This window comes from Bombina bombina, chromosome 6 (assembly GCF_027579735.1).
Source record: "Bombina bombina isolate aBomBom1 chromosome 6, aBomBom1.pri, whole genome shotgun sequence".
Taxonomy (NCBI): Eukaryota; Metazoa; Chordata; class Amphibia; order Anura; family Bombinatoridae; genus Bombina; species Bombina bombina.
The window spans coordinates 844779047-844795190 of NC_069504.1; the positions used below are offsets into that span (position 1 = coordinate 844779047).

General features: G+C 34.6%; 1 protein-coding gene across 1 annotated transcript in view; it reads left to right on the top strand.

Annotated features, from left to right (window-relative positions):
• Positions 1 to 16144, top strand: part of LOC128663760 (uncharacterized) — a 54457-nt gene that overhangs the window by 34514 nt on the left and 3799 nt on the right. The window contains exons 2-3 of the mRNA XM_053718245.1: positions 10984 to 11119; positions 12646 to 12725. Of these exons, the coding sequence (XP_053574220.1) occupies positions 10984 to 11119; positions 12646 to 12725 (216 nt within the window). The remainder of the gene's footprint in view (positions 1 to 10983; positions 11120 to 12645; positions 12726 to 16144) is intronic.

Here is a 16144-nt window from a genome sequence, read left to right on the forward strand (position 1 = left end):
ACAGTTGAAAGCCTTGTGAATGAGCAGAGGTATTGAAAAAAAAAATTTGAACGATGATGAAGAAGATAAAGGGAGGAGAAGTTGGGGTCCATTTTGGGGACCTATATTTAAATGATAACATTATCGATATTTATGACTGATGATCTGCTTCACTATTGGGTGTATGTGAATAATGGTTGATTGGTTATGTATTTTTGGAATAAAAAGAGTTTTTAGTGGTGTTTACTGTCCATTTAATTTCAATTGCGCTCAAGCAAACACATTTCCTTTCAACCTGTAATATGCATACTACTTCTGACGTGCGCAAAGAGCCACAATAAACCCCTTTTCGCTTGCGTGCAACAGTTAGTGCGCTGCTAGTAATCTAGCCCTCAGTATTTTGTCTTCCTGTGTAAATCATTGGCTTATCTCCTCACTCTCTCGTATTAGCAAACTCTTTAATATTTTATGTTTCTGTTCCCATTCTGTCTCTCCCTGTTTTTCTCTCTTTTTGATGATCGGCTGTGCCATTTGCTCTCTGTTTCAGTTGTTCATCACTTGTTCATACTTTTCGAGGTCATTGTTCAATTTCCCATAAAATATATTTATTAACTATATAATGTATATAGAAACTGTATCACAGACATTCTGCCTGCAAAAATACCAACTACCTAAGACCCAAATAGTTGTATTATTATCTGTCATTTCCTCTGCAAAACAGAGTTGCCTAAATGTATTAAGACTTTCTAGATATATGATCAAAATAGCTGTCAGACCTCAAAATGTCATTCCTCACTGAATTCAACAAGGAAAAGGGCACAGTCTTATAATAACTGTGACATGTTACCCATACAGATATAACAATTGCATGTTGTAATTCTTTCGAGTAGGGTTGCACCGATACCATGTTTTTATGACTGAGTACAAGTACCGATACTTGTTTTCAAATACTCGCCGATACCAATTACCAATACTTTTTTTTTAATGTCATGTGACAGTTTACCAAGCACAATACAGACTAATTATTTAAGATTCCTTCTTTATAATTATAAAGTGCTGTAATTCAAGACATTATGAAATAATAAAAAAAGTTCACTAAACATGTTTATAAATAAAAAATATTACAATAAAATATTACATTTAAAGGGGTGATACAATTGGGATGTAGGGCTGTTATATAACATCAATCTGACATTTGTATGGAGGTTCGACTCTAAGTTGAACAGTCTTTCACTTTCCACACTACTGCATGGGGCACAAAGATATTTTTGGGCCATTTTTGTCAGAGCTGGAAATCTGTTTATTAACTGCCCAGTACTTCAGGGGTTTGTCTGAACAAGGTACAGTGATCTCTCCTACAATAATACAAATAACAGCAATTTGCATTGTCAGAACAGTAGTAAACAATTTTTAGTTTAGTCTCCACTCTAGATTAAAATGAAATGGGAACATGCAGTTTGAAAAAACGCCACAAGATAGCATATGGGTAGGAAGTAGAGGAATCGGTTTAAGTATCAGTGCATTTGCACGAGTACAAGTACTCATGCAAATACTTGGTATCGGTACCGATACCGATACTAGTATCGGTATTGGTGCATCCCTACTTTAGAGCATGTAATTTTTACACAACTCTCCTCAGAACTCAGTGTTTTACCCCTAAAAAGGGTTAAACACATATAAATAGTAGTGATTGGGAGCTGCAGAGAACTGCTGGTCCTGGGCAGGAAACAGCCGGTCACCCAATCAGCAGCAGCAGTTTCACAAATTTGCCAATCAACAATTGTGTTCAGCTTGGGAGCTGTGTTGTTTTAGGCTCCCAAGTGGCACTTTGTGGGTGTTAAAGACCAGTGTATTGTACAGTGACTTGTTATACCAGCAGCAGAGTATAAAATTTATAAGAATGTGTTGATTTTGGTTTATTTTTGTATATGAAATAGTTGGCTTTTGTTCTTTGGCACTACAACCTAATGAAATGGGCTGAGCTTGCAGAGAAATTATCCTTTATTTTATCATGTTCTATACACACAAAAATGATTGTGTTTCTTATCTCTGTATGTTTACCGAGGCTCAATACAGAGGGCCTGATATTCAAAAGCTCTCCTCTCAGGCGAGATTATCAAAGACATTTCATCATTATGGAGAGGTCTCTAAAAATATGTTAGAAACACAAACTTTGAAGAAATCTGTAACAGAGACTTCCGGGAGAAGGCGGAGCAAGCAGGACGCTTGCTATTTCGCTCCTCTACATCGAGCTTTGGCTACCATCTCTGACTGACGCAGTAATCCTTGGCCGTGGAAGGTCTCCCTGGCCCACATTGGAGAGAGGGATTCCCCGCGTTACGGAAGTCTCCATAGCAGCATGAGCTCCCTTGGCTGGAGCAACTCCACTTCCAGTTAGTGCGGACCGCAGCATTCACAAAGCTGACTGATTTAATAGAGGGTAAAGCACTGGTCCCAATAAGAGCAACGGAGCTGCTGGACAGGATAAGGGATGGGTAAACCCCACGGGCCTTAGATGATTCTGCCTTTAAACGTTTTGCAGCCTCTGCAAGAGGAAACACTTGAACTGCGGTGACCAGGTGAGACAAAATTTTGCCTGTTAAGAGGGACGGGTAAATCCTGCAGTCCCTAGAAGTACATCATTAGGCTGTATTGGATACTCCGGTTTTGTGAGACTGCAGAAGCCCCATGATTTATGCTGCAGGTACCGCTTTTGTTTTACCACACTTTAAAACGATAATCTGAGGTGGACATTTAAACACTACCGCAACCAGTAGTAACAAACTGGTGATTAGACTCACTATCTGATACTGCCTGTGGCATTGCTGTGGTTCCTAGACACACAGTCCTATACACAATCCTATACCCAGTCCTATACATCCTTATAATTGACAACTTATATAAAGAAGCTCTAGTGATTAGAAATGTTCAAATGATCTAACTACCTGGGTACTACTGTATGTCATAAAGTCACAAATAATAACATGGTCTTAGACAAACACAACGGTTGGGAATCACCTATCTGGAGTGACTGTGATCTTAATAACTCCCATAACCCTTCTGGGTAGAAGTAAAAAGAAGATAGCTCCCATAACCATCTCTGGGTAGGAGCAAGGAAGTCCCTAGAAGAATTTACTGACACTACACATTCAATAAACACCAGCCCTAGGCGAAGACATAGTCCTGTTGTTTCTGAATATAAGGTCAAAGAAGCCTTCAGGCTTGCTGGAAACAGAAGTTATAAAACTTGTCCGCCTGCTCTGAGGCCGCGGACAGAAATCAACATGATCGAATACGATCGGGTTGATTGACACCCCCTGCTAGTTGTCAGCATTTATCGATGTGTGGCGGACATGATATGCTACTTCGTATCATGTCCGCTCGCACATTGATAAATATGCTCCATGGTCTATTCACCAAGTTCTTTTGTAAACAGAGGCTAAGGCCAGAAGGATAAAATCCTACAAGGTCCATTGAGATACTAGCAGTTACTTTCCAACACTGCATTTAAACCACAGTCATATAAGAGAAAGTGGTGAAAACACTGGAAAACGGATCCTCCCTACCTAAGTGACATTATATGGTTTCTAATTTGGTGTAATAACTAAGCACAAATTGATAAAGACGATATTTATTTTTGCCCTTGTTAAAGGTTGATTCATTCTGGTTCATTTTGATAAAAGAACCAGTCACACATTCCGTTGTATATAACTGTTCTATTAATGTGGTACAAGGTAATACCAATAGATTGTTGTGCAGGTTAATAACTAACTTGATACCAGTGATTATTAACCTTCCTTTCTTAATAATTAGCTTGATTTCAGTGATCCTTTTGTTATTTTTCTTTAAAAAGGGCAAATATTTAAAGATACAGATACCAGCTACTTATAAGTTTAATGTAATTGGTCTTTATTGACGACAAATAAGCTCTAAGACAGAAATACATATATATAATTGCTTCTAGTTGGTATTCAGATTACAGTCATATAGAGGAAGTTGTCAAAATACTGGGGAAAAACGGACCCACTACATCTAATTAACAATATACTATTCTCCAAACTGGTTATATAATTAAGCACAAATTGTCAAATGGTATGTAGTTGTTTTGATTGTGCTTGTTAGAAAAGACTGGCTTAGGTGGGCTCATACTGATAAAGGAATCAGTGGCATATTGTGTTCTATATAACTGATTTACTATTGTAATGCAAGGTAACAACAACAGATTGACCCGCAAGTTGAAAATTAACTTGACACTATTGGTCTCTAATTAATAGGGCAAACATCTATATATACTAGTTACTTATGTGTACAACCTAATTGTCTTCATTGACAATTAAAAAGCCTCAATACAAAAAACCTGCATACATAATTGCTTTTAGTGTCAATATATTAACCTTAATTGTTAAGGGAACTTAGACCTAAATATACCTACATGAAATATTCAAAACTACTTCTTTCTGGTATTGAAGACAATGGCCTTATTTACTTCAAAAATAGATTGACTCAGTTAACTGGATATATTCCAGCAATTTTCTTTCCGCACTTAGCATAGATTGGACTAATATTCTTTAGTCCCATACCTTATTATATATATATATATATACATACACAATATACACATGGTTGTTAACACTTTTTTTTTTTTGCTTTGCTTTGTGGTTTTGTCAAACATTTTATATCACACTTTTTTTCACTTATGGAATGGTATATGGCTCCCAATAAAGGGAACTCACCAGCCATGCCTCCAAAACACAGAGAGAAAAAAACATTAAAAGTGTAGTAGCTAAGTTTCACAAGAGCAGATTCATTCAGTTCATACAGGTATTCCTGATCTAGTCTCGTAGATATCCAAAATAATTTCCCCACAACTTGACTCTCTCAAACAGGAGGTTAAACAAGATATTAATGCCCGTTCCAATTAAGTCAGACAATTTGCGACCAGACTGAATGAAGTAGAAACCAGAGTATCAGATCTGGAAGATAGAGTTAATCAAATAGAACATGTTGGCTCAACGCACAATAACAGTATGGTAACTATGCAAAAAAGATGAGAAGACCAAGAAGATCGCTCTAGGCGAAACAACCTTAGAATTATTGGTTTACCTGAAACACCTGAGTATCCAAATTTTTTTGCATTTTATTACTAATACACTTCCAAATATGTTGAATATTCAAATAGGCACACAACCCATTCAAATAGAAAGGATACATAGGACCGGTGTTAGCCGTAAAAATCCTGACGGTACACCACAACCCAGACCTGTAATAGCTAAATTCTTAAACTTTTCAGATAAAATACATTTTTTGAGAAGTTATAGGAGGGTATTTCAGGACTTTTCAGCCGAAACTTCGGCCAAGATGCGGCTGATGTCCCCTTTTTGTTCAAAACTACTAAAAGCAAACTACAATGTAAAGCTAATTTACCCAGCGAAACTGGTTTTGTCGGTTAATGGAAAAACAAAGTATTTAATTCCCCTCAGGAAGCTAAAGTATTTTGTTAAGATAATGGTATAGAGTAAATTCTATTTAACATACGACCACTATGTTAAAGTAGATGGAAATTGAGTTTTTAGATCTGAGAAAGATATACTCTTCTTCTTTTATTTTTAACCATTATTTCTTAATTTTTTATTGTGTTTGGTGTCAATCTTTGATTATTGATCAGGCTACGGATGTCTTATGTAACAATAAAGATATTGACACAATGTGTATGGTCTCCAGATCAAAGGTATATGGAAATGGAGTCCTTAGATTTAGAATGATGAATTGCTATCCCTGTCATAACATTTTAGATTTTTTCATTTTATGCTTTTTTGGACATTATTGCCGTGATTATCTGATCATTAATCAGGAAACTAGTGATGTATGTAATAATATAGATACTGACAATGGTACACCTCCCCCTCCCCCTTTTTTTTTTTTCTTCTTCCCTTCACCCCTTCCCTATGCCCCCAGCTGTGTTGCTATTGACATTAATAATAGATACAGAGTAAATGCAGAGTAACACACTTAAAATTCTATCATGGAATGTGTGAGGGATTACAGCTCTAATTAAGCGGAAAATCATAATTGAACATTTCGGCTCATTTAAACCAGATATAGCCATGCTGCAAGAAACACACAAGAACAAGAAGCCATTAAACTTAAAAGCAAATGGGTTGGTGAAGTCATCTCCTCTTCATGTGATACTAGGAAAAAAGGTGTAGTAATATTAATTAACAAACAGTTAACATACAAAATAATAAACAGAATAATAGATCCAGATGGCAGATTCCAATTTATTAATATTGAATTAAACAAAATTTATTTTATCCTATGTAATGTATACGGACTAAATGTGGTCGATAACAAATTTTGGGATGCACTAGCACTAAAATTATTAGAATATAGAGGAAAGAATCTAATAGTGGGAGGCGATCTTAATCTAACTTTTACAACTAACCTGGATAGGCTGAATAGTAAAATCGGGAACAAAAGGGATAGGAAATCTTGTATACTGTAATAAAACTGGGACCCGGGATATATGGAGGCTACAGAACCCTGATATGAAAGCATTTACTTGTATATCCAAATGTCACCAAGCATTTTTACAAATAGACATGTTTTAAGTTACTGACTTCCTGTCAGGAAGAAAAATAAAGGCTGATATCAAATACATAATACTTTCTGATCATGCAATTATCACATGAGAACTTAAACTTAAAACATGTCAACCCCCTATCACTAATGACTTATTCTTTCCCAAAAATATCTGGTACAAAACAGCGCATTCCAAAATTGGCTAAAACCTAGATGGCAAGAGTTTTCAGATTTTAATCACCTATATAAAGATAAAAGTGAAATGTTTTGGGAAGCCGGGAAAGCGGTACTTAGGGAAAATATATTATTATAGCTGCAGGTTTAGCTTTTCCTGATATTAAAGCTTATAATCTAACGGTCCTAACTAAATTTGCCATAGATTGGATAACAACACAAGAACGCGTTCATTTTTACAATGTGAAACCAATATAATAGCCCTATTTGAATTGCAGGCAATATTACACTGCCCTATGATCAAACTCCCAAGTAAAATAGCCAATTTGATCTCCTTTAAAAATATAATCATGGCAAAATTTTTGCAACTGTACTGAATTCCTTACTATTAAAGGTAACCCGCAATTTATTCCAGGGTTTTCGCACTCAGTGTTTAAACAATGGAAGTATAAAGGACTAATATACATTACCCATTTCTTAACGGAGGACTTATCAATACATACATATACTAATATCGCCAGAAAATTTGATTTACCCAAGAGAGATTTCTTTGTCTTCTTACAGATTAGACATTATATTAATGATCTACAAACAAGACACAGACCAAATTGGGAGCCTTATGAGATATAATTAAATTATATAAGACCGACAGATGTTCAATTTCGATATTTTACAGTGTGATTAATTCTTTCCAAAATGCAAAATACTTGAATAAAATGAAATATAAATGGCAAAAAGAGTTCCCAAGACTTGACATAGGAGAGATACAAAAGGCTTTTAGATTAAGCACTAAAAGTTGGGTTCCAACTATCTGGAGGGAATCACACTTAAAACTAATAAGTAAGACATACATAACAAATGCTAGTCTAAATAAATGGTATGGAACTAAACAAACTTGTCCCAAAAGTTGTTCAGATGAGGCAGATATATTACATTATTTCTGGTCCGGTCCTAAAATTCTACAACTATGGACACAAGTTAATTGTTGGCTTAAGAGGAAACTATTAATACATTTTGACATTCAGGCATATCACTATTTTTTTCTTATTGAAATACTCAGAGGACGAGCTGATTAGCACAATAATATTAGTGATCAGGAATTTAAGTCTAAGAGCTGGAAAGCCTCTAAAGCTCCTAAATTTATAGCTTGTAATAAAGCTCTAGTCACTCAATGTGTAACAGAACAATATTCATTACGAAATCCTTCTAATACCTAATTGAAACGATTTTTTAACAAATGGAAGGTAGTTATTACTTCCTTACCTGAAAATCTTCAAGCCCAATTGGTTTGTCCGCTTAGTAATAGAGAGAATGCACTTCCAGAATGCTGGATAGAAACTTAATGCATGTCTGGAACCTTGGGCATAGAGGGGGGTGTGGGATGATTATTATATATTTATTTTTTTATTAATATTTTTTTGTACCACAATTATACACGGATACTGTTGTATTTACTTTAGTGTGATTGTTGCTTAATGTATAATGATCTAAAACAGTTACAATGTACAAATAAAATGTCATATTGTAATGCATGATGTTAATATATATAGTTACTTTGTTAAATTGCTTGTCACTATGAATGATGATGATTTTCGTATAAAGTTTAAGATACATACAAGCATATGTGAGCTCATAGTCCATGTTTTCTTATACTTATTTATTTTTTATTTTTTAAATTGTGTATACTCCTTGATTATTTCTAAAACTGAATAAAAATATATTTAAAAAAAAAAAAGAACACAAACTTTAATTTTAAAGCTATTTATCTCACTATTCAGGGTTCTTGATGTGAAGGAGAGACACCTAGATTACAATGCATGATTTCTCTCCATGCTTTTGAATATCAGGCCCTTAGACAGATCAATTGATAATTAATATTTTATTACTCATTTCTCCTACCTCCCACTGGGAGTGTGATTTCTTCTACTGGCTATGTTTACATAGCTTTTCTACAGCCAACACTTAAAGGGACAATCAATCAAATGAAACTTTCATTATTCAGATAGAGCATGCCATTTTAAACAAGTTTCCAATTTACTTCCATTAACTAAATGTGCACAGTCTTTTTATATTTAAACGTTTTGAGTCACTAGCTCCTACTGAGCATGTGCAAGAATAAGTGTGTATGCATTTGTGAATGGCTGATGGCTGTCACATGGTACGTGTATGCATTTGTGATTGGCTGATGGCTGTCACATGATACAGGGGGAGTGGAAAAAGACAACTTTTAAAATTGTCAGAAAAAAATCTACTACTCATTTGAAGTTCAGACAAAGTGCTATTGCATTGTCTTGTTATCTTGCATTTGTTGATAAAAAAGACAATGCAATAGCACTTAGTCTGAACTTCAAATGAGTAGAAGATTTTTTTTCTGACAATTTTAAAAGTTATGTCTTTTTCCACTCCCCCTGTACCATGTGACAGCCATCCGCCAATCACAAATGCATACACGTACCATGTGACAGCCAACAGCCATTCACATATAAATACACACTTATTCTTGCACATGCTCAGTAGGAGTTGGTGACTCAAAACGTTTAAATATAAAAAAGACTATGCACATTTTGTTAATGGAAGTAAATTGGAAAGTTGCTTAAAATGGCATGTTCTATCTGAATAATGAAAGTTTAATTTTGATTGAGTGTCCATTTAAGTATTGAAAATGTCAATATAGGCAGTTATATACAAAAGCAGCGATTTCAAATGTCAAAATAAATGTGAAGAAACTATTTATAAACAATTTAATACACTCCAGCAGTAAAAATGGATAACTGGGGAAAAATTAAAGTAAAGACAATTATACAGTACACTGTCCCTTTAATCACCTAGAGTTCTACGGTGAGTAGTGCATTTTCTCACTACAATGTTCCTTTAACCACAGAATCAAAACATTTGTGAGTTTAACCTTAAAGGGACATGAAAACTAAGTTTTTTCTGTCATTAATTAGAAAGAACATACAGTTTTAAACAACTTTCAAATTTACTTCTATCATCTTACTTGTTTCATTCTCCTGATATCCTTTGTTGAAAGTCATATCTAAATAGGCTCAGTAGCTGCTGATTGGTGCTGCAAATAGATGTCTCGTGTGATTGGCTCACCCATGTGCATTGCTATCTCTTCAACAAAAGATATCTAAAGAATGAAGCAAATTAGATAATAGAAGTAAATTTGAATGTTGTTTAAAATTGTATTCTCTATCTGAATCATGACAGATTTTTGGGGGTTTCATGTCCCTTTAAGGAGGCAGCATACCCATGTATGCCTGTTAAGGTATGTTTGACCGAAAACGTCATGGATTTGATTCTTTTGCCTTGATGTAATAAAGTCATTTTGCAACTACCTGGGTGCTGCTGTTTGGATGTTCTTTGTATTATCATTTGGACCATAACTTTTATTATGCATTAACCTCTTTGCAAGGGTTAAGCACATAGGAAAACAAAGGCATTTGTTTAAAAATAAAATGCTCTGGCATTTTTACCCTACAATATCCCTTTAAGCTGTGTGGTTCTACATGATCAATATAAAGAAAACCACCTCCAATTACCACCAGTAATTAAGTACTGAAATGCTCATTATAGGTGCTGGTTTCAGTGAGTACAGCTAGTCATTTCCATTGCAAAAATAAACTTAAAGGAACATTTTCCTATGCATATTTTACTCTGCTGCTGGTATAACAAATCAATGGGAACATATTAAGGGGAGGGGGTACAGTACAGTATCCCTTTAACCTTTAAGATGGCAAGACAACGGATATATTTCCCAATTTTTTTTATAATTTTCATAATTTATTTTAAAAATGATAATAGATATATTTTGCACTTCTTCTCTCAGCATAGAAATTGTGAGGTAGATGCAGAGTAATCTGTTTATGCATCTTAAAGGGATATACATGCTTTTCTTAACACACTGAAATTTAGGGTATACAGGACAAAAATGACATTTAGCAAATGCAAAATTAAGATTTTAGAAGATTGAGCTGATGGGCGCTTAACACAGTTAAAGTCCAGAACAACACACTGCAGGTCCTGAGCATGACATGGCCCGTGAGCCAATCAGGAGTGGGATACACATGTAACCCACCAATCACTGGCCATGTTCTGAAGTTGCAATGTGTTGTAGCTCCCAAGCTATGTATTTAAGCTCTGTGTGAGTGCTTTACAGAACTGTTTGATTAGCACCCCCGGGTGTGGAAGCTTCTTCATGCTTTAATATGGCTACTCTGCTTACTTATTCTTATCATTTTCTTTCAGTTTTTTCTCAGTTTGGTGCCAGTTACGATAAATGTGAGCACTGTAAAAAATTAAGAGACCCTCCAGCAACAGAACAGTTCCAGAAGTATCTTCAGAACGTGAAGAGTTATGACAATTGCCCAAGTAATAGAGTCAGGTACTGGAATGACAGAAATTGAAGCTTTTCCTCTTTTTTTCCTTCTATTCTTTTTACCTACAACCTTGGCTTTCTATTTTTACCTTATATTTCTATCACACCGGTTTTGTAGTTTTGTTTATTTTCACACAAAGAAACACATACTATAAAGCAAAACTCTCTCTCTCTCTCTCTCTCTCTCTCTCTCTCTATCTATATATATATATATATATATATATATATATATATATATATATATATATATATACAGTATCTCATATATATATATATATATATATATATATATATATATATATATACAGTATCATATATAATAGATTTTTTTTTTATTGTGCATATAAAGTAACAAGCAAATCCCCATGTGTTATTTGACTTTAATTTAAAATATCTGCTTTCTAGTTCTGCTGCAAGACCACCACCATTTGAAAGAGCAAACGATTATCTTTCAAATGAGGGGTAGTAGCTCCTAAGGGAGCTGAGATTGAGGGGTTTGAACAACCTTCCCCCATCCAGCTCCCTTGCAGCTACTGGTGCATCCTGGTTCAGCTACTTTGTGACTTCACCATATGCGTACGTGGTGATGTCACCAGCAGTCCAATGATGCCTGGAAGCGCTGACCAATTGGCCACCAGCAATCCCCAGCCTGTAGTGCGGGGGATCGCCGAAAACAGTGTTTGATTGGCGAGCCCCATTCATGACGAAAAGGGCTCATCATGTGCCTACAGGTAGTGAAATGCATGACGAGCAAAGCATTTCGTTTTGATCAAAGTGGTTAATGGTCATTTAAATGTGGGCAGACTCAATTAGCCTTCTGGTTCTTATCTGCCATCAAAATCACCTTTTTCGTTTTTCTTTTATATATTTGTATATCTCCCTTCTGTAAAGTAGATTGTGATCTTTTCAGGGCAGTGACAGCATTGTCACTGTGTTTTATTCGTTCTTTTCATGTTAAAATGCACTTGCTCCTTTTGTTTTCGTACTATAAATACTATTAAAGGGACACTGACCACAAATTTTTTCTTTCGTGAGTCAGATAGATCATGAAATTTTAAGCAACTTTCTAATTAAATACTATTATCAAATTTTCTTTATTCCCTTGGTATCTTTATTTGAAATGCAAGAATGTAAGTTTAGATGCTGGCCCATTTTTGGTGAACAACCTGGGTTGACCTTGCTGATTGGTGGATAAATTCACCCACCAATAAAAAAGTGCTGTCCAGAGTCTGAACCAAAAAAAAAAAAGCTTAGATGTCTTCTTTTTCAAATAAAGATAGCAAGAGAATGAAGAAAAAATGATAATAGGAGTAAATTAGAAAGTTGCTTAAAATTGCATGCTCTATCTGAATCACGAAAGAAAAAATTTGGGTTCAGTGTCCCTTTAAAGCTGACACATATATATTCATAATTTCTTTATACTTTCTTATGTTGCCTTTTCTTGCTTTTCTTTTTTCTTTATAACCCCGCTGTTTCTCTTTTTTGAATTCTTTTCTTTCGCTCTCATTGACTACTTTCTGTTTTTCTTTCAGGTTTAATGTTGAAAATGCTTTTTTCTGTGCAGAAAATACACAAGACTGGGTGAAAAGCTTAAAGGCGTGTCTTGACAATAGTAAGTTCACAGTACAATCATAATGATAGAATTATACATAACATTTCACTAAAAAGAAAACAAAGCAAATTTGATAATATAAGTAAATTATAAAGTTGTGTAAAACTACATGTGCGCTATCTGAATTATGATTTTTGTTTTACTTTACTGTAACTTTAAGTGTTGTGGTCCCATAAGATAATTAAAAAGTAATTGTTTTGGCACAACGTGTGTATAATGATGTGCACTATTATGTTAGTATAGTAATTATCATCTCTAACCTGTAAACCAACAGACCAGGATTTAAATATCTCTTCTTTAAAGGGACAGTTCATGATTTAGACAGAAAATACCATTTTAAATAACTTTTTAATTTACTTATATTATTTAATTTCCTTCCTTCTCTTGTCCTTTGATAAAAGGTTTGTCTAGGTAAGCTCAGGAGTAGCAAATAACCTAGGTTCTAGCTGCTGATTGGTGACTGCATATAAATAACGATTTTCATTGGCTCACCCATGTGTTCAGTTAGAAATCAGTAGTGCATTGCTGCTCCTTCAACAAATGATAGCAAGAGAATGAAGCACATTTGATAATAGAAGTTAACTGGAAAGTTGTTTAAAATTGTATGTTCTAATTGCCCTGCTCAACACAGACTATAAACTTTTGACATCTATTTTGGCACGTAGATTACAAACCCCTCTTGCACAGATAATACATAAAGATCAAGCAGGTTTCATGATAAATAGAAACTCCTCAGCTAAAATTCGTGAGCTATTTCTTACTATTGATTTTTTTAATGCACAATCGAACCAAGCCCAAGAAGCAGAACATAGTATTAGCGATAAGGCTATTATCACAATCGATGCTGAAAAGGCGTTCGATTCGGTCCACCATGATCATCTCTTGCATACACTTTTTCAATTTGGTTTTAGAGGTCAATTCTCTAAATTTATTGAAAATCTTTATAATAAAGCCTATACTAGGTTACTAGTTAACACCAGACAATCAACCAATCTACATTTAGCTAAAGGTACAAGACAAGGATGTCCTCTTTCACCCTTGCTGTTCAATATTGCAATCGAACCTCTCGCGATTCTAGTTAGACAAGATGTCGAAGGAATTAGAATAAGGAAAAAAGAACTCAAAATTGCACTCTACGCAGATGATATTTTAATATATATGAGAAATACTCAGTTAAATATTCCCAAACTCTTGTCTATTATAACAAAGTTTAGCTCATTTTCGGGATACAAGATAAACACTAATAAATCGGAACTTTACTGGTTAAGACCCCCAGATCAGCCTTTAGATAACATGCCCTTTAAAATCGCAGAAGATGCATTTAAATATTTGGGTATTATAATTTCTTCAAACCCAGAACAATGGTACTCTCTTAATATACTTCCAATCCTGAAAGTAATTAGAGAAGCAATGAAGAATTGGCAAAACCTACCTATTTCACTTTCAGGCCAAATTGCTCTCTACAAAATGATATTATTCCCAAAAATTTTATATATTTGCTAAAATATACCAATCTTACTAAAGGAGAAAGATATTAAGATTTTAAATATGACACTTAGAAAATTTCTATGGCAGGGCAAGAAACCTCGAATATCTCTTGAAAAACTTTCCCTACCCAAAAAATATGGAGGCTGTGCTTTATCTGATCTACGGTTATATAATCTTGCGTTTTTAGCCCGCATAGTAATAGATTGGATCTGCCTTAAAGATTACGCAACAAATAATGACTTAGAAAAGAACATAAGTTTTCCTTATCTCCCTCTAGCACTAATACATACTAAAATTGGTGAAATTCCAAAGGAAATTAAGAAACTTCGGTCTATTTTTGTTCCAATTAAAGCATGGTTAAAGATCTGTAATTTATTAAAAATAAATGAGAAAATCTCTAATTACTTACCCTTAAAAGGAAGCCCACAGTTTGAACTAGGCTTACAAATATCACCCCTTCTAAGATGGGAAGCAAATGGCCTTGAAAGAGTAGTGCAATTGATTGATGTAGCAAGGGAATGTATTAAATCATTTGCTGATCTCAGAAATGAATTCAACATCCCACAAAAATATTTTTTTGTCTATCTCCAGGCAAGACATTATACTTGGAAGCTAATAAGTGACGCAGGCTGGAATTGGTCTCTGGGTTCACTAGAAAATTGGCTATTACTGGCTAATAGAGGCCAAATGTCAATCTCTCCCTGCTACCAAATGTTGAAGTCAAGTAAAGGTGTATATAATATAAATAATATTGAACTAAAATGGGCTCCAATTATTGAACCAACCTCTACAGAAGTAGGATATATTCAAACATCTATCCTAAAGGTAAATCAAACAACACTTTCCTCTACTTGGAGGGAATCACACGTGAAACTTCTGCACATGACTTACGTTACCCCTGAAAAGGGACATAGATGGGGCAACACGCAATTTAACAAGTGCCCAAAATGTTCAATGGGGGCGGCCAATCTAAAACACATGTTATGGGATTGTCCAAAGTTAAGAGAGATGTGGAAGAAAGTGGAATACTGGTTAAATAGAAAGCTTGGTATATCTTATGCGATTCTCTCTTTCATAAATGTAATATTTCTTAGAACAGATGAAAGACTTTCTCCAGATAAGGAAAAAATAGTAAATGTCACTGTATTAGCAACAAGATACCTGATTTTTAAAAAATGGAAAGAAACATCAACCCCTAGCATCCCAGAGATAAGAAATTGTATAAAAAAGCAATGTATACTTGAACAATATGACACAAAACTATTTGAAACCCAAGATGTTAATAGGTTCTGCCAAAAATGGTCATCATTTAAAAAGATCTTTCAAAAAAAAGAAATAGACCATCTAATTTACCCCTTTAGGAATTCAGATCTAGTTCTTTTAGGAATTTGGTAGGAATAGAAGATAGTTCCCCCTCCCCCTCTTTTTTTCTTTTTTTCTTTTCCCTTCTGTTCTGTCTCTCCCACCGCCTCCCCTCCGTTGCTCTCTCCCCCCCCCTCATATACACTCTCCTCTAATTCATTAAATCAATACTTAGATTCGAACTAGGTACCCCGTAAGCCTAATAAGGAAAATCGAGGAAGTCCAATGCAGTTAAAAATAACAGTGACAAAACTCAAAGCTCAAAGAGACCTACACATGTAGTAATTCAAGATATTATAATAGGTTAGATCAAGTCAGATGGAATTAGCCGATACACAAGGATAAATTGGGATTGGCTCTGTCTTGTCATTTGTTTTGTTTTCTTTTTACCTTGTTCCTGCTGATTATAAGTATTTTTATTTATTTTTTCTTTGATACAAAGCCCTGCGAGGCGCAACAGGAACCTACATGTAGTAGGAACCAAACTGATATTGTATTGGAAATTGAATAAAAATAAAAGATTTAAAAAAAATTTGTATGTTCTACCTAAATCATGAAAGAAAAATGTT